Source organism: Salmo salar, chromosome 26 (assembly GCF_965601325.2).
Source record: "Salmo salar chromosome 26, fSalSal1, whole genome shotgun sequence".
Lineage (NCBI taxonomy): Eukaryota > Metazoa > Chordata > Actinopteri > Salmoniformes > Salmonidae > Salmo > Salmo salar.
In genome coordinates, this window is record NC_138316.1 from 12,294,876 (window position 1) to 12,315,000 (window position 20,125).

At 47.8% G+C, this 20,125-nt stretch overlaps 1 protein-coding gene across 1 annotated transcript in view; it reads left to right on the forward strand.

Annotated features, from left to right (window-relative positions):
* Positions 1–20,125, forward strand: part of tshz3b (teashirt zinc finger homeobox 3b) — a 36,937-nt gene that overhangs the window by 1,228 nt on the left and 15,584 nt on the right. The window contains exon 2 of the mRNA XM_014175571.3: positions 293–652. Coding sequence (XP_014031046.1) covers positions 613–652 — 40 coding nt within the window. The 5' untranslated portion in view covers positions 293–612. The remainder of the gene's footprint in view (positions 1–292; positions 653–20,125) is intronic.

The window sequence follows — 20,125 nt, forward strand, 5'->3', positions numbered from 1 at the left end:
GTTATGCTATTGTATCAGCATTTGGTCTCCAGCATGCATGGATGACTTTTGAAAATGCTCATGAATAATTTCTATCAAATAGCCAAGCTTACTTTTTTTATTCTGTATAGAACTGTGTAGATCGTATCAGACACCGTTATGGGGCTGCGGTGAGGGACAGCAGACATGTGATGCTTATATGACAAGAGCTAGCTAGCCATTGGAGGTGCTAGGCACAATAAATGTGACAGCGCTTGATGTTTGCCCCTGTTTGCAGACTTTGAGTGACGCGTTCATTTCGTTTTCCTTTAAGCTTGCCTGTTGCAGCCTCCAACGCGGAGTGAGAATCACATTGAGGCTGAAGATTTTTTTTCCCCCCACCACTGTACTCCCGGTCTCCACACACTGTGATATCCAAGTCGAACAGGGAAAAGAAAAAAACCGCTTGTTCTTCTTCATCTTCAGATCTACCCTTTCTTCAATGTCTGCATTTTTGTTTGAAAACTGCCGATCTATGTCAGCCTTCTGAAAGCGCCCCGGGTACCGTGTAAGGAAGCGCCTCTATCAAAGAAGAGCGGACCAGCTAGGGATCTCTGGGGCTAGAGAAGAACTCTTCAGAACCCCGAAATAAGCATGCCGCGGAGGAAACAGCAAGCGCCCCGGCGTGCAGCAGGTACGATTCTATGATATGCATGTTATCGCCTCTGTTTTTACTACGACTGCTGCGGTATTTCCATTGACTTCACTGGTCCTACCATGTATAGTACTGAATCATGTGCGTGTAGCTACATTGTAGCGTAGGCTACAGTGGGAGGAAATGGCAAATACCCATTCACTCAAAGAGGGATGGTTAGGCTACTAGCTATTCGTTTTTTTTGTACTTTCCCTTTGAAGGGGATGTGCTTTTTTTTTTACAACCACGTAGACCACGTTTGATACTAGCCACGTACTATTTTAATAGTCAATTGCATTATCAGCATACTTACATAGCCCATTAGGCTACACAGCCAAGTTATTGGCAACATTGTGTTCTCAGTATATTTTTTTTCTCCAACTTCTGGGGCAACAAAGATTCCATTCGATGAACGATCTGCTAACAACAGTTCTCGGAAGACATAAAAGGTTTCCCAGGCCGTAGCTCTATCCGACTGGTCAAAGACAACTTCGGCTTTGATAGGTCTCTCCCTTTTACCCTATTTTAGCCTACTCTCCCTTCCTCCCACCGTAGGGTGCAGATATTGACTCCTTGAATTAGAGATCTATAAAGAAGCGCAAGGAAAAGGGGGCTCGTGTCAGCTGACTGTCATGATTTCCTTTGATGCTCGTTTGGGGCTTTGTGCATGCTAAAACATTTGATCACAAAATGTCAACTTTCGCCTAGTTTCCCCCTGGCTGATTTCTCCTTTCTGGGAAATACTTAAAGATTATTTCGCAGCCGACCCTAGGGGAGACGTGGACTGGAAGAGGCTTTAATGGACAATTGCCATCTTTGATTTGACGGCTGATTGATTGCCCGTCATTTGGCTTGTCTTTGATCTATTCTTTCCGGATAAACACAAATAAATCACTCCCCATTGCAACGCCGGTTCACGTGACGTCATGTCTGGTATGACAACTAGCCATTTAAAACATCTTTAATTGTTTCTTTTGTACTTTTCACGTTGTCACAGCCAAAGGGCACATTTCATTTAATTTTCTCTCTCTTAAACATAGAGAATAAACCACACTGACTGTTCAAAATAGGCTTTAATTAAATCTTTCTTAGGTCATGGAACACGTCATATATTCTACTCTATATAAATAGTTAGGCTATGCTACAACATGGTAGTTACTTAGCTACCATTCTGTTGTAAAAAAAAATATATATTATTTGAATCAGACTTCTGTTCTCATACTGTTGCTATATGACTGGAACTTCTGGGTTTTATGTCCGCTTTTGAAAGTATTGTTTGAAGCACCAGTGTGTTGAAGTATACAGGCTACCTGTTTTAAGATTCAATAAGTATTATTCTTATTTCTGAGACATGTGCTTCTTTTTCATCACAATATAGGCTGCGTTTACCTATATGCTTTAAAGTGTAGTTAAGTTTTCTGCAACATAGCCTACATGAAAATTCATCTCTACTACTGCAACTTTTAGCCTATAACAAAACTATAACAAGCACCAAAGTAAATTCCCCTTAAAATATACTATCAAAATTCAATATTATGCAATTATTATAGTAATCGAAACACTCGCTCATTTTACTACACACACACGCACGCACGCACGCACACACACACACACACACACGCACACTCACATACAGACACAAACAATTTTATCTTGCACGCACACACAGTGCTTCTATGAAAAATGTAACTATTAGGCCTAATCGGGAGACGGAGGAATGGTTTGCTCCATCAGAACGACCCGTCAAAGCGACTTTGTTTCATATTTGATTTAATTGTCTCCCTTCTGACAGCCACATTCATCAATGGCTCTAATGGTCAATCAGAAGTTGGCAGAGTGACTGCTCTCATTTTGTTTCTCCATACGTTGGGCCTGGGCTTTACTTTATCAAAACGCTTTTGCCTAATGGACACGCTGGGGGTGGGGGCCGAGGGGGGCTGAGAGATGACTGAAAGCCTTCTTATCCCAGACGAGAGAGTGAGAGAGAGAGAAAAATAAGGCATTTATTCCTTTGATGAGCGGATGAGGACAGACACAAGAGCAGTAAGGGGGATGTTATTATTTTTTTGGACGAGGCAACTTCCTGTAATTTTTTACAGGGTCTGTATACCCCCTCCCACCCTTCGCCCCTCCTTCTTTCCCAGCAGCCCTCACAGCTGCAAGTTATAAGGTTGACGACTGCTCCGTGGCACACAAAGAGTGGTGACAAATTGATTGCGCTATAGTGATGGAAAGAGCAAAAGATGGCAGATGATGGGCCTTGATTAGGAACTTTGGGAAATCCAGTCCCCAGCAACCTTGAGCGTTTCATGAGAAAATCTCTCTCTCCCTCTCTCCTTCTCTTTGCTTCCCTCTCTCTTTCTCTCCTCTCGCTCTTTTCCCTTTTTCAGCCCCCCAGTCTGGAAGGGCTGCTCAGCCGTATAAAAAGAAAAGTTGTTTTGCCAGCTTCATTAGTGTTCACCTAATTAGCTGTAAAGCTGATGGATTCCTGACAGCCCTAATGATTGGAGATGACAAGCTCTGCACACTGTCATCCAGCCCAATTAGGTTTGCAGCTAGTTTGATGTAATCAAGTTGATATTACACAGTCCTCCATGCCTTTAGTCGTTGCACTAACTCAATTTTCTGCTGCAGGTGACAAATGGGCTAGGGTACCTGGGTAATCACGTTGGCTGGAATTAGGCTGCTTTTTAATGGTCAGGAGCCCTATAACACCACCAAAAACTAGCCTCTCGAAAAGTCTGTCTGGGAAAGAGGGGCCTATAGCAGCAACACACACACACACGCACACACACACACACCACTCTCTCTGTCTAGCCACAATACCTTCCTCCATTTAGGAGTGGACAATGCTGTGAACACCGTTTTTTTGTTTGTTTTTTGTCTGCTTCAAAGCCTCGCAAGACCAAACATATCATAGTTTTGGGGAGGAAAGAGGGAACATCAAACGTAGGACTTTTTTTTTCTCTCCTTCACTAGTTGTGTTATGCCATGTTACTCTTACTGAGTAGTACTGTAGTGCCTCTTGCCCGAAACACCCGGGAAAACATTGTACTGATGTTGTAGCTGTTTTGCTACACTGTCATAGAGAATAGTATTGCTTTAGGGCGCCGGGGCCGCTGTCTGGGAGACATGTATTTGAAGAAGCCTTGTGAAATCAGTCGACGCTGTTATTGTTGACGTTGCTCATCATCCCTTAGATCATGACGTAGTCAAAGGTATAGATGCTTTTCCACGTTAGTTGATTTTCCAAATGCCTATTATCAGCATTGTGTTCAAAGGGTCTAAACATGATTTATACAAAATATTAAGATCATGACAGATCTAGTTCTGCTTGATGGGAGATAGAGTGCGGTGAGGAAAAGCAGCTGATTTCTGTGATTTTTGTGCGTGTTTGATTGATTGTGGATGAGCGAGAGAGATTAATCATGCTTGATTTGTGTTAACGTTGCACTCGTGCTGGATACACGTCGACATACAGTGGCCCGTAGACACATAGGTTACTACACACACACAGACGCACACACACGCGCACACACACACACACACGCGCACACACATGCACACACACAGACGCACACACACGCACACACACGCACACACACACACACACACACACACACACACACACACACACACACACACACACACACACACACACACACACACACACACACACACCACACACACACACACACACACACACACACACACACACACACACACACAGACACACACCGCTTGCATGTTCTTGTAATAATACTTTGTCTCTGCTCCTTGCTAAAAACAAAACAGAGGGTTTGTGTAATAGTGTAATGTTACTGCATTTACTCTGTCGCTGGTGTAGTTGGTTGATTCGCTGTCGTTCAAGGGTCGGTCGCAGCGGCTTGTTGGTGCCTTGCTCGTACGAAGCATTACCCCTTCACAGTCTCAGCGAATGAAATTTAATGAAACATGCCATCTTAATTAGGCTAATTATCCTAGTTTAAAAGCTGGTCATGATAATTCTATTAATTATTAAGACGGAAAGAAAATGATTTCATAAACATCACCTTCAAAAGTCCACCCCCACCCTCAGTTAATGAGAAATGTAATTATAAAGAATTATGTTGAAATGATATTTAAAATCAAGTGGATTTATTATTAATGAGTAGGTGTACTACGTCCATTAGGTTGTGTTGAGTTTGACGATTGCAAAGTTCATGAACTTCGTTATCACAGTGAGATGTTATTTTTGAATATGAATATTATGATTTACTTAGAAACACTGAGGCTAAATCCGATATTATTTATTTGTATTTATTCATGTTTTTTATAAGGTTGGGACACGTGCTCCCCCATATTTTTCCTGTAAAAAATAAAATAATAATAATAATAATAATAAAATTGGTTAGTTTTTTTCTCTGTAATACTGCTAGCCACTTAGCAATTTTATGAAGCTGGCTTTAGCTAGCCCAGCTAGGTTCCCAATCTCCCAACCTCATAACCAGCTACCAAGAAGCCATTTCAGGCTATCAATCAAGTTAGTGTAGCTAGCTTCTCTAACTATCTAAGCTGGAATGCCTGCTGGAAAAGACTGTAGGCTTTAGAAAAGCAAGCAATAACTAAATGTACTGAATACGACTCACTTTCCTTCCAATCTTTTACCCAGATTTCAGCACAGATGCAGAGATGTCTGTAAAAGAATAACCACCAGTCAGAAGTATACAGACAGCGTGTGCTTGGATACGCAGACAAATACACATCTTTCTTTCTTTACATAGAAATAAGCATAATGATTACGGCTCTAGAGTGCAGGAAAAAAGGCTGTTTCGGGTGTTTGGAAAAATGCCAAAATTCTCTAATTTTCATATGCACCAACTCAGTGTCCTTGTGGTTAGAGTGTCCGCCCTGACGTTGGAAGGTTGTGAGTTCGTTCCCCGGCCAAGTCATACCAAAGACTGTGGGACCTGATGTGTTTCTGCTTTGGCACTCAGCATTAAGGAGATTCGAGCTGCCTCACGCTACAGAAACAGGAGATAGGCTACTACTTACGGGCGGGGGGGGGCCTAGCCCCCGCTCTAGACCATCCCCTCACGTGCTTTGTGTAACCTCTGATTTTTAGGGCGCATGACGGACCTGGTGAGTGGCAACATGGCTGTGTACGTCTGAAGCTGCACGCAACAACAAAAAACTCAACATAGCGCCCGTCGAACAGCGTAGGATAATCCAAAATACAGTGAAGTAGAAAGAGCATGACGATAGATCACGCCGCCAAATGTGGAGAATCAACGAGTGGGAGTCGAAAGAGGTCCAGGCCTATCTGTCTGTCCACATGAGTCTTTGTCTGTGTGTCCCGGGCCTCATGATCAGTAGTCCCCCTGAAGCCCAGTCCCTGCTGCCCCCTCCGGAGTGAGGTGTCTACTCCTGGGCCTTCTTCTCAGGATTACGGGCCTTTCCTCAGCCTCGCATTGCATTGCTCTCCCTAAAGTGAGGCTCTCCCAGGCTGCCAACTGACACTATGATTAGTTATGGCCGTCCTCTGCCTTTTTCACAACCGCAAGTGAGCGACAATGAACAGGGTTAAGAGCAGAGTGGGCGGAGACAGAGAAATAAAGGGAGAAGGGGCGAGGGGGAAAAAGGCTGAATAACGTCGGCACAGAGAAAGAGGGAGAAAGAAAGCGCGAGGGAGGGAGGGAAAGTTCCCTGCTCGAGGATGTACGGGTTGATGGTTGATAAACAGATTTTTTTTCCCCCCAGAATCTTCCGTCATGGCTCCCATTAGCTTGACAGCTGTCAATTAGAGCTCCCTTGGTCTCGCGGGCTGCAGTTTATTGCAGGCGGTTGACGCTGTCATTTTGCCCACCGTTTCGCCTTGAGCGTTATCGCGGGCGCTGAAACAGTCAATAACTGATGCATCAGCAGTTATTTCTTAAATTGGCTCACAAGGCTGCATCTTTCCCTCATTTTTTCCCATATCCCCTCTCCTCCCTGCTCCTCTCTCCAAAGATTGTTCTGTGAGGAGAGAGCGATGAATTGCGACTGCAGCAGGGTTAGTGAGAGAGCAGGGATGCAACACATACAGTTATTGTACACAAAGGTACGCACGTAGAGCACACACACAAAACGGTTACATTTACACACAAGCTATCAAGATCTAAAAAAATGGTGTTTGACTGTGTCTGGCTCTTGATCCAAACAATACTACTCACAAAATAGACACATAGCAGTATTTATTTATGTACCTTTTTGCTCTACCTTTTATGTTTTATTCCCTGCTGAAATGAACACCTCAGCAAATTGTGCACCAGTGCAAGCGATTAGTCAACCTTGTACGATTAGAAGACTGGACAGATATCAACGTCTACCTAACCATAAAATGCAACAGTTTGTCGAATGGCGAACAGGGTGCTTTCTGAATTAATGAGAATATCCAGCCACTGGTTAAAGGAAGTTTGTTCAGGAGATTAGTGGCTACTTAGCTCCTCCTTCTCTCTCTCTCTCCCTCTCTCCCTCCCTCTCTCCCTCTCTCCCTCCCTCTCTCCCTCTCTCTCTGGTGCGGGTGTTCATATTTGATTAATCAATGATTATCAGTTTCTCGCTTTCCCCAATGATTAGGGAATGATGTCAGCGTCTGAGCGCTGCTATTTCAACGTGCAAGAGATATTGTCATTATTCCAGTGGAGTGATTGGGCAGGGCCTCAGCCACTGCTCTGCTCTGAGCACACTCCACAAACTCACCCTGTGAAGCCCGGTTCACTATCGGGCCTGCACCAGAGCACCATGGGAATCGGCTTCTCTTCTAGGCACATTTTTGAGGAAACAGGAAATTGAGAGAGTTTGTGGGATCTTTTGCACTTCCTCTGCGGAGAGACAGAAATATGTTATGCTCCTCCTCAGTACAGTATAAAACACTTCCCCCAAATTTGCCTGGCTGCACTTTCCCAAGGCAGGCTAGGGTATTATCTGGCTGAAATTCTCTCTGTATGTCTGGGTTGTCCTCTCCTCTCTCCCCCCACCCTACCTTCCTCTCCTCTCAGCGATACTATGGCTCTTTGTGTGATGTGAGTGTCGGGCCAGTCTTCAGGAGTCTGGCAGCTACACGGGGGATTAAATCTCCCAGCAGCCCTGTGCAGTGAAATATGGCCGTGTGGAGTAATCCCTGCTTGTGTTGTTGTCATGTCAAGGAGGGACGGGGGGTGCACAGAGAGGAGAGGTAGGGGGCCGGGGAGGACGAGATGGAGCGATGAGGAGGGGGTTGGTTCTGAGTGTCGTTTGGGCCAGACTCCAGGTTTGGGTTTCTTCTTTCCCTCAGTTGGGGTGGGCCAGCCAATGGATGCGGGGGTGGAGGAGCGTTGGTTGCCTTTATGTCTGCCAGAGTGGCTGGGGAACAGGGCGGGGGAGTCCCCCCCGTTGGGCTCTGACAGGGGCCAGGCGAGACTGGCAGCCATCAGTCATGCGTACGGGTGACACGGAGGCTGTTTTTGATGGTGGCGGTGATGAAAGGCAGGGGAGCCGTAGAGGCCCATGTAATCAGGGCCAGCAAGGGCTGACATCCTTCTCAGGCATGACAGCCTCTTCCTCTTCTCTCCTCACCGAAGCCAAGAGATGGCCTCAAACGCCTCGCCTTTCCTTCACTCCCTCCCTCCCTCCCTCACTCCCTCCCCCTGTTTCATGTTCTGATCAGTCTCAGATGCTGGGAATTATCCCCCGTTTCTTTTTTTGTAATGGGGGGGGGGGGTCAGGAATGGCAGGGGGGATGTGGTCTGAGGTGGGGGTGGTGATCTGCGTGTTTACACATGTTTAGTGTTTGTGTGTGTTTCTGCTTATACACCTATGTGTGTGTTTGTATTTATGTAACAGGAAGGGGGTCGGGTTTTTCTCTCCTTGGCAAAGGCGGGCAGGTGCGAGAAGAGAGAGAGAGAGAGAGAGAGAGAGAGAGAGAGAGAGAGAGAGAGAGAGAGAGATGGAGAGAGAGAGAGAGAGAGAGAGAGAGAGAGAGGAAGTCTGTTTTATTTTATACTGCAGGCCTGTTGCTAATTAATGTTTCTTGGTAGGATTCTGTCGGAGTTGAGTAATGTTTTTGATCTTTATGCCTGATAACTGCATACCTAATGAGATTTCAAAGCTTCTCGAGATGTGAGTGCTGCTCCCTGCAATTATTGACAGATGCCTTTTCTTCGCCATTGGGTTCTGCTCCATAAATCCTTCCTCTGTAATGAGCTTGAGAAGTGCCACCCTGCCAGTGAGCTAATGAAACCGAGCAAGGGGGGGTGTACGAGGAGGGGGCCGTCACACTCCTCCGACACACATTTTTTTTCTTTAAATGCACTCTGCAGATGTCAGGGCCCTCGCTTGTGTGTCGAAAAAGAAAAGAAGTGAGCATGAGATAGAGGAGTAGAAAAAAAAAAAACCCACAGAAAACACAGAGAGAAAAAAGTAGATCCTCTCCTCTTATGAGAAGAACCGTTTGGCCGATCGGGTTTCCATCCCCATGTTATGGTCGTTTGTCTGAGATAGCTATTTTATTTGAAATGGTGGTAGTGTTGTTGCCGAAGTTGACTTTGATTGATATAACTGCCCTCTTGCTACTGAGCTAGCTTTTTTTCTAGTCTTCTTTATTTTCATTTTTTTTTATTCCTTCCATCCCGACACTCTTCCTGTTTGTAACTCTGGTGGGGAGGAACACGGGGAGAAGGGAAGAGGAAAAGAACAGACAGAGAGAGCGAAAGAAAGAAAGAGAGACAGAGAAAGGGAGAGTTCGGGGGGGGGGAGTCAAGGGAAAAGAAGGGCAGCCTGTTCTCTGTCCGTACACACACATCCATTCTCCCCACACACACACACACACACACACACACACACACACACACACACACACACACACACACACACACACACACACACACACACACACACACACACACACACACACACACACACACACACACACGAGGCTAGCCGGCCCGGGTCTTTTAGGAGGTCTGAAACAGAGCTGTGGTGGAGGGAGAGTAGCTGCTCCATGCCAAACAGTCGATTTCCTCCTCTCGTCGGCATGGTGATACATCATGGACCCACCCTTCTCTCCTGACAGAATGACGTGTGTCATTTATCAAACGGGCCCTTGCCAGAGCCCTGTGTGAGGGGCTGTCTTCCTCCCTTAGAGAGGAGCCTCGACGTCCACGCCTCTGAGGGGGAGGAGGGGGGGGGGGGGGGCTGTAAAGCCAAAAGTGGGCTGAGGACGGGGTCTTCGGGGGGGAGGAGGAAGGTGAGGGGATGTGGGGAGGACTGTGGGTGTGGAGTGAGAGGTTGGGAGTGAAGGGGAACGGCGCTATAGATCCAGTAATGCTCCGACTCGCCTCTCACATTCCCTAACCCCTATGTGTGAGATGGGAAAGAATTGGAGGGGGACTTTGTGTGGAGCTTGAGGTGGGAGGGAGATAGTGTGTGTTTGTAGATGTACCGTATGTGTTTAAAAAGAACACACTGAGTTTGGTAGTGCACTTGTTTGGAATGAAGTTAGTATTTCATGTGTTGACGCGTGTGTTTGTATGTGTGTTTGTCCATGTGTTTCTTGTAAATATGGGCGTGTGTGAATATGGAATCTGCATGTGTAGTCTATCATGATGTATCTGAGTATGTGTGTGTGTGTGTGTGTGTGTGTCTATCAGTGTGTGCATCTGTGTGTGTCTTTGCCGTTATCTGAGTCCCTGCTCCCACACATGTCCCAGTGCGTTTTTGTCCCGGGCCACTGGCTCTGGGGTTGACAGGTATCACTCAGGGCCCCCGGCTCCATGTCACGAGGTCCTCTCTCGCTCTCTCAGGGGTTAGGCCAGTGAATCTGAGCTCTCTCGCTTTCCCATGATTCAAAGGAGCGTTACTGAGGATGGATGCTCCTTAAAAAAAAAAAAAAAGAAGAGATTGATGATGGATATGAGGCTGGCTGTGTCATTCATCATTTTGAATATTATTTAGACTGGCCGTGTAAAGCTGTAACCTGAGCTCTAGGCCCAGGACGTGGGCTCAGTGATGGATGGGTCAGCCAGATCCTTGTTTGTTACCAGATACCAGAGGAGCAGCACTCGCTCACTCCTAATGCGCCTCACTGCCTACTTTTGGCCGAAAGGGTAAAAATAAAACCAATGGCGGTCAGGTGAGAGAAAAAAACAAACAGCTAATGTTGGACATGGCCCTCGCACCGCGCCCCGGGTAACCCTTGTTTTGCAACTTTTCTTTCTTTTTAGTCAGCTTCCTGTGTGTTTGTGTTGTTTTATAGGAGGTTTTTGGTTTTGGTTTTATGTCGCCAGACTAGTGAGATGAGGTGACCATCGTCAGGGCTGTGTGGCTGAACAGCTGTGGCCCATTAGGAAGAAATACAGCTGACTGTGCTCGTCAGCCCCATGACTCACAATAATGTGGATAGACTACATTTTGAGCACTTTTAATGGTTTATTTGGAATATTTTTCTGATATGGCAACATTTCTTCATTCCTTAGACTGGACTATTTAAGTGCTTGCTGTGCAGATGTTTTTTCCCCTATTAACCTAGGTGTGTACATTGCAAGTACTGTACAATGTTATTGTAATAGCTATTAAGCACAATGTCATTTCAGGGTGAATTATAATCTTGTCTAGTGTTGGATTCAATAAAAGTAATCTTCGATTTATTTTGTTTCGTTTTATGATAGTGAACTTTGTAGTCAGCCATTATTGTTCCAGCTGGGTTTTCTTACTGTCTGCCTGCATATCAACAAGCCCCTTCCCATGCCAACAAGCGCCGCCCCATGCCAAAGTCAGACTGCAGGAGAGATAGCCAGTGATAGCTGGTCTCTTTCTGAGAGATTACCTCATCACACACCAACATTTTCACAAGGCCTACTCACCCGCTAGGCTGTTTATTTTCCTCTGGTCTTCTTCCTGCCGTGAAGTACTGGACTCCTGTACAGGAGGTGGAGAGGAGCGAAGGAACGAGACAGGGTCAGATAGAGGAGAGGGCTTCAACCCTGCCCTCCACATTAGATGTGTGTGTGAGAGAGAGAGAGAGAGAGAGAGAGAGAGAGAGAGAGAAATAGAAAGGTTGTTTTGTTTTTGTGCCCTTTTTCTTCCCGTCCCCCCCTCCCTCCTCTCTTTCTTTTTTCCAGTTTTATAGCAGGAGACATGATTTATTGTGGCCATCCATCTTTGAGACTCATCCATCACCTCCTGGTTGCTAGGCAATCATGGCAGCAGCTGTTTGCTTTGAATCAGACAGAGACGCTGTCAATCAGCGCGGGCAGGTGAAAAGCATTAGAAACACGCTATTGTCAGACGGAATAATTAATCAAAGGCAGGAAAGATAATTAAAAAGATATGACCCTTGCTAGCACTTGGTCTGGGTTGCCTGGATAAAAAAAAAAACGAGAAGCAAGGGAAAAGGAAGGGAGTATAGGAAGGAGAAGAGACTGGAGGGTACTCTTTCTCTCTCTCGCTTTCTCTCTCTCTCGACACAGTGAAGGAGAGGAGGGAGTGAGTGAGTGCTGATAAAACTCAGCTCTCGCAGTCAGTGGCACAGGTTCTAATTAATTAAAAGAAGATTGGCTAGAAAGTGGAGAGAAATAATAAAAGGCTGGCAGAGCGGACGAGAGAGAGAGAGAGAGAGAAAGAGAGGTAGATTAAAGGGAACACTTGTAAAAAACCACATACACACACACACACACCCACAGACAGACAGACAGACCAGTGCAGTAGAGATAGGGCCCTGCAGTGATCCCTGGGGCCCAGGAGAGGGTGCCTGTAGTGGGCTCTCTGAAGCTGGCTTCCTGCCTCCGCCTTTACAGGATCTTGGTCCCTACATCTGTGGAGTTGTTTGGATCCACATGGCTCACGGTAGGCAGGAGTTTGGAGAGGTGTTGGGAAAACATAACGTATGATATTGCGTGTGTTCAGCATGCATGTTTATATAACTACTTACATAATGTGTTGGCATGTTTTTGTGTGTGTTTGTTTGTCCGTCCCAGGTATCATAGCCCTCCTAGACTCAGGGGCCCAGGGATTTAGCCTTTAGGTCAGGGTTCCCCAACTGGAATTTGGCCCGCAGGTGATTTTATTTGGCCCCTGAGCAAAAACACAAACAAACAAACAAAATTGTTTTAGGGGGACATAAAACACTGTGAAAACACCAGTAAATCAGCTCCAAGTGATTTTCATTTTGGAAATCTGTTCCAAAGTATTTCCACACAAAATAGAGAGATGTGATTATATACAAACGTAAACAAGGTTTGAAATGACTATGTTTTAGTCTGTTTGGGCTTCTTGTGGTCAATTTGCGGTCTACAAATGATTAGCAATTATGATCCGGACCCCTGACCATCCGCAGCTAAATCTAGTTGTTGACCCCTGCTTTAGGCGATCTGAGGTCAGGGTTCTTTGGGTTCTCTCCTCCCTCTTTTTCTCCCTCTTTGTCCATCCCCTGTTTATTCCCAGCGCTTCCTAGTCCTCCGTGTTCCGTCAGATGAGCCAGAGAACACGCCGCTCATTCCCCTGAACCGGCATGTTCTCTGATGTTATATTTCTACCACAGTGTTGCCTAACGTTCACATGTAAACTCCCATAGCCGATGATCCTCTGGGGCTGTGTGTTGTGACTATAGAGAGAGGTTTACCGTGTGATTCATAGGGTGGGGGCTCCTGTCCCCCTTAATCCTTCTTTGATCTGTACGTTTCTCTTGTGTTTTGACGTCCCGTAGGTTCTCATAATCATTTTTTACGTTTTTTTTTTTAACGTTCTAGAAGATAACCAAGGCATATTGTAGTGGAACGGTGTGCTCTCTCCACACAGCTGGCGAAAGAAGGACCAGTCATAACAGTGCGTGGGAATGACAATGTCCCATAACCCCTACCGCTTACCCTGTCTCCAAAATACTTTAGCCCTAAGCCTCGCCCTGGGCTACAAGCCACACGCTGTCTCACTCGCTCTCTCTCTCTCTCTCCTACCTATTCAACAGTGCCACCAGACCCAGACATGAAAAACAACTTCATTTTGATTTGTCCAAATGAAAGCAGCACACAAGACCTGTCTATTTAAAGACACTGTAATAGCCACATGAAAACTGCCATCGCCTTCTTACCAAAGAGCAGACCTGTTTCCTTAGCTCACTGGGCGATGAGGGTCAATAAACACGGTTCATCGTGAAAAGGAATTGATTCATTGACCATAATAAGCTGGACTGTCGAACAGATCTTTTGAACGCTCGCTTGATACTCAGCAGAGCCAATTGCTGTGCAGAAATGTGATCACATGACCTAGATCCCTTACAAAAAAAAAAGGCAATCGAATCTCCATTTAATGTTAACCGTCAAAGTAAATCACCATCCACATGTGTTGATGAAGTGAGTATGAATTGCCAGAGTATTCCAAATGAGTCAAGTATAATGTAATTGTATCAACATCCCACACCCTAACTGAGGAGAGAAAGTGGAGGGGTGCCGTTGGTTAGCCACCAGTCAAATGCACCCACCCAGACGAGAGTGTAAGATAAAAAATTTAAAAAAAGAACGAATCAAAACAATAAGAGCATTGTGGCTCGTTGAAACGCCTTGGGTGCCATGCTATAAATGTCGTTATCCGTTTACGACTCGCCGGCTAATGTGATCTTCCTCCAAAAAAAAACGACTTCTGTGAGACGCCTTGATATTTTTAGTCCTAATTAGCCACATAATTCCCGAGATATCCTTTACTATTAAAGCCCCCGTCCTTGTGCCATCCAGACAGACAAAACCATCCGTAAGACAGTACTTCACTCCTATCTCTGCCGAGTAAAACACAAAGTCTGTATCCAAGCCCCTGTGATTCTCACTGCGTTCTGCTATTAGTCCAGTGATACATGTGTCTATTGATATTGTCGTGTATGTAGTGTGTGGCGTGTAAAGGTCAGACACATGAGCGATCAGTGTGTAGCCCGGCCCGGCTTTATGACACGGCTAGCCATCAACACTGCCTGTTTCTGAGGAGAGGATGTTACACTCAGGCCTGACAAGGCCCACTCTGTTTATGAATTCCTGAGGCCTGATACAGCCACAGAGTCATGGAGTTCTCTGGAAACAAGACAAGTTTGTGTGTGTGTGGGGAGGGGGGGGGGGGCATGTGTAGGGGTGTATATGAAAGTCACAGTATGTCAGATGTGTCACTGGGACGTCGTCTTGTGTCTACATGTGAAAAGATAATGCGTGCGTGCTTGTGTGTGTGTGTGTGTGTGTGTGTGTGTGTGTGTGTGTGTGTGTGTGTGTGTGTGTGCGTGTGTGTGTGCGTGTGTGTGTTGTCAATGTGTGTGTGGGAGGCAGTAAATCACTCTAATCAATTGTGGGACATATCATGCCATTCCAGACATGGCGGACACAGTTCTTCTGGTGGCGGGCCAGTGGTGGGAGAGTACATCTGTCCAATGGTTTCCAAGACATGACCATCACAAATCCCAGGGTTCCCAAAGAGAGGAAGTGCATTTAACACTGATGCCTCACCACTGCAGCGTGTGTCTGACTGACTCCTCTCCCAGTGGAGGAAATCACTGTCTCTGGGTCTGTGTGAGGCCTGATTTGGAGTTGTCAGTATCACAACATTTGTTGACGTCTGTTAATTACCTTTTGTCATTCTGTGGACACTGGAGGGAGTTTCTCCCCCACCACACGATTAAACACAAGAATGCAATCAGAAAAGAGAGAAAGTACACACAGAAAAAAAAAGAGAGAGTGAATGAAAGAGTGAAGGAGGACAAGAAACAAGTGTGAGAGGGAGCTAAGGCTGTACCGTAGGGCCCTTAAAGGCGCGGTACGCCGTGGATCGGTGCGGATCGGGACGCCATCGAGGGCCTTATCGCTCCATCGTGACACGGCCAGGGGAGCGGCAGTACATTAATGCCTTGGTGCGATAGGGACTGTCTGCCTCGTACTCCTCTTCAATGCAGATAAGCCCCTGCAGAGGCAATGATAGCACCGGCGGATTATCACATGCTCTCCGCTCGCAGGCACGCCAGCCACGCATTCGCCTTATTTATTGTTTCGAGCGCTGTGACTGGGAGAGTAGGGAGAAGCAGAACAGGAGAGGGAGAACGTAGAACACAAACGGAGACGAGAATGAGGAACGAGAGAGATATAGCGTATGTACTAGGTTAAAGGGAAACAGGAAGGGTTTTTTACGGATCTTCCCTTCGCTGTGGTACATCGTTGGAGATGGCACCAGTCAAGAGGCGGCCTGGTTTGGGTTGGGAGGGGCTGGGCTGGGTTGGGTTAGGTTAGGTTGGGTTGGGTTGGGTTGGGTTGGGTTGGGAGGGGCTGGGCTGGGTTGGGCTGGTTTGGGTTGGGTTGGGAAGGGCTGGGTTGGGTTGGGAAGGGCTGGGTTGGGAAGGGCTGGGCTGGGTTGGGAAGGGCTGGGCTGGGCTGGGCTGGGCTGGGTTGGGTTGGGAAGGGCTGGGTTGGGTTGGGAAGGGCTGGGATGGTTGGGTTGGGAAAAGCTGGGCTGGGTTGGGTTAGGTTGGGCTGGGTTGGGTTGGGAAGAGTTGGGTTGGGTTGGGAAGGCCTGGGTTGGGCTAGGCTGGGTTGGGTTGGGTTGGGAAGGGCTGGGCTGGGTTGGGTTGGGAAGGGCTGGGCTGGGTTGGGTTGGGAAGGGCTGGGATGGTTGGGTTGGGTTGGGAAAAGCTGGGCTGGGTTGGGTTAGGTTGGGCTGGGTTGGGTTGGGAAGGGTTGGGAAGGGCTGGGTTGGGAAGGGCTGGGTTGGGTTGGGAAGGGTTGGGCTGGGTTGGGTTGGGAAGGGCTGGGTTGGGTTGGGAAGGGTTGGGCTAGGCTGGGTTGGGTTGGGAAAGTCTGGGCTGGGTTGGGTTGGGAAGGTCTGGGCTTGGTTGGGAAGGTCTGGGCTGGGTTGGGAAGGGCTGGGTTGGGTTGGGTTGGGAAGGGCTGGGCTGGGCTGGGCTGGGTTGGGTTGGGTTGGGAAGGGCTGGGTTGGGTTGGGTTGGGAAGGGCTGGGTTGGGTTGGGAAGGGCTGAGCTGGGTTGGGTTGGGTTGGGAAGGGCTGGGTTGGGTTGGGAAGGGCTGGGCTGGGTTTGGAAGGTCTGGGTTGGGTTGGGTTGGGTTGGGAAGGTCTGGGCTGGGTTGGGTTGGGTGGGGTGGCGTGGGGAAGGTCTGGGCTGGGTTGGGTTGGGAAGGTCTGGGCTGGGTTGGGTTGGGTGGGGTGGGGAAGGTCTGGGTTGGGTTGGTTGGGGTGGGGAAGGTCTGAGCTGGGTTGGGTTGGTTGGGGTTGGGAAGTTCTGGGCTGGGTTGGGTTGGGTGGGGTGGGGAAGGTCTGGGCTGGGTTGGGTTGGGAAGGTCTGGGCTGGGTTGGGTTGGGTGGGGTGGGGAAGGTCTGGGCTGGGTTGGGTTGGGTGGGGTGGGGAAGGTCTGGGCTGGGTTGGGTTGGGTGGGGTGGGGAAGGTCTGGGCTGGGTTGGGTTGGGAAGGTCTGGGCTGGGTTGGGTTGGGAAGGTCTGGGCTGGGTTGGGTTGGGTGGGGTTGGGAAGGGCTGGGTTGGGTTGGGTGGGGTGGGGAAGGGCTGGGTTGGGTGGGGTGGGGAAGGGCTGGGTTGGGTTGGTTGGGGTTGGGAAGGTCTGGGCTGGGTTGGGTTGGGTTGGGAAGGTCTGGGCTGGGTTGGGTTGGGAAGGTCTGGGCTGGGTTGGGTTGGGTGGGGTGGGGAAGGTCTGGGTTGGGTTGGGTGGGGTGGGGAAGGTCTGGGCTGGGTTGGGTTGGTTGGGGTTGGGAAGGGCTGGGTTGGGTTGGGTGGGGTGGGGAAGGTCTGGGCTGGGTTGGGTTGGGAAGGTCTGGGCTGGGTTGGGTTGGGAAGGTCTGGGCTGGGTTGGGTTGGGTGGGGTGGGGAAGGTCTGGGTTGGGTTGGGTTGGGAAGGTCTGGGCTGGGTTGGGTTGGGTGGGGTGGGGAAGGTCTGGGCTGGGTTGGGTTGGGTGGGGTGGGGAAGGGCTGGGTTGGGTGGGGTGGGGAAGGTCTGGGCTGGGTTGGGTTGGGTTGGGAAGGTCTGGGCTGGGTTGGGTGGGGTGAGGAGGGCCTTGGAGGGGCTGCTCCCCAGCTCCTCCTGTAGCTTTGGAGTGAAGTCTCTTTCCCTTGACAATTAGGCCAGTCAACCCCCTTCTAGTGGCTCTGCAAGTGGGTGGAGGTCAGTGGCGAACATGTTTGATATCACACAAACAGACGGTGGCGTGTCTCTCTTTTGTCTCTCCTTCCCTCCCCTGGTGACAACGTGTAGACAGCTCAGTGTTCACCTGGGTTCTGGTTGCCATAACAGCGAGCTGAGGGCTTGTTATTGCTGTACTGTGGTCTTGTTTGCGTGGTTATTTCTGTGGTTAAGCTGGGGCTGGGGCTGTGCTGTGCAGAGCGGGGTCCCTGTGGTGCTCTATCCTGTTCATACACAATGTAAGGTGCTAGCTCGTCCTTAGCTCTACACAGCCCTGCATGGCTAAGCCAGCTGATGGAGCTTGCTTGTTTATTTGAGGCATTTGCATTGTTTGAGTGTGTGTGTGTGTGTGTGTGTGTGTGTGTGTAGGTGTGTGTGTGTGTGTGTGTGTGTGTGTGTGTGTGTGTGTGTGTGTGTGTGTGTGTGTGTGTGTGTGTGTGTGTGTGTTCGTTGGTTTATGTGTGTGTGCTTGCTTGATTGTTCGTGAGAGACTCCCTAAGGCTCTGTAAAATGTGACACAAATAAAAACGCTTGCACGCACGCACGCACACGCACACACACACACACACACACACACACACACACACACACACACACACACACACACACACACACACACTCTCTAATTGAGGGTGGAGGGGTTATTGGGGGTCCTGGCCTCAAGCCCTCAGGGGGTCTGTGTGTAAATTGAGAGTTTAAAGGGGGAGCCGAGGCATCCAAACATCTAAACATGGCCTTTGATGCCTGCTCTGTCTTTCTCTCTGTATCTCTCTCTCTCTATCTCTATCTCTCTCGCTCGCTCTCTCTCTCTCTCTCTCTCTCTCTGTCTGTCTTTCTCTGTCTGTCTTTCTCTCTGTCTGTCTCACACACACACAGAAGCCATTTTGATGCCCTCAGCAGCAGGCAAATCAGGGCCTGGTCCAAAGCCCACTCGGCTCATGCACGCTCTTAAGCACTAATTCGATAATTAAAAGTGGCATCCTTCTTCCTGCCATATTTCATCCCTCTCCGCGCACCCCTCTCCTAACCAACGGCATGTCCAGCTCTTTGAAATGGATACTGTATCACTTCCCGTCCCAAACAAGTCACCAACGGCCCCCAAAACTACAAGGGGAGTACCCCTCCCAGAGCGGGTCTGAGGAGCCGTCCATGTTAAGAGGCGTTGAAGGATTTGGATGACTGGCTATCCATCATTCTCCACGTTTCCGGGACTACAACTAGCCACAAATGAAATATCAAAGCCCAGGAATGCACTCGTTATAGCTGCTATTTTCTCATGGTTTTATATTGCTTTTTAATTTCATTCCTGTTATAAATCACTGCAGAAAAGATATGTTACAGAAACGATTCATTACAGAAATGACACGAGAAATGTTATTTAGAGAAAGGAAACAAAGAGTAAAGAGGTGATCTCAGTACTGTTCTGTGTGACTCTGTCTGACGTTGAAATCACGTATGAATGATTGCATTATTCATTGTTATTCATATTATTAATTATGTCAATATTTACATTTTTGATTATTTTAGATTTGGAAAAAATAAGACAATATCTGAGTACGGCATTGCTAAACACACCAACACAGTTGGACGGAAAAACGTAGTCACTTAAAAATAAAATAAAGGCATTGCTTTACCTTCACTTTTGAATTTTTTATTGTTGACTATTTTTGTTATTTAAAAGAAAATCATAAAATATGTACATGCTTTTTACTACACTGGCAACAAAATGTAGGATGACTAAAGCATACGTGTACATTATTACACAGATTACGTCAGTGTCTCTAACGACACAGGAAAATGATACTTCCTTTTATATGGCAGTTCAGGACGAGGGACCTATTGAGATGTAATATAGTGGTGATCTCGTAGGAGGAAGTGGTTAGAGAGCATGTGGGCAGAAGTTATGGTCTGTGGCACGGGAGGATCATGGGTTTTAACCTCTCTCTCTTTTGTGTGTGTTCCCATCTTTGCTGTGCTTGGGGATGTGTGCTTGTGTGTGTGTGTGTATGTGTGTGTGTGTGTGTATCTGTGTGTGTGTGTGTGTGTGTGTGTGTGTGTGTGTGTGTGTGTGTGTGTGTGTGTGTGTGTGTGTGTGTGTGTGTGTGTGTATCTGTGTGTGGGAGCATGCATGGTCCATGTTATGTCACCCAGCAGCCGTGATGTCTAGATCAGTGGTGTCATAATTACGCATCCTGTTTACATCCTATTGTGTTTCATTTCAGCACGTAGCGCACAGCACAGCACGGCCCTGCACAGCCCACCCTCCCCTTCAGTCTCCCAGCCCTCCCCTCCTCTCTGCCTCCCTGGCTGCGC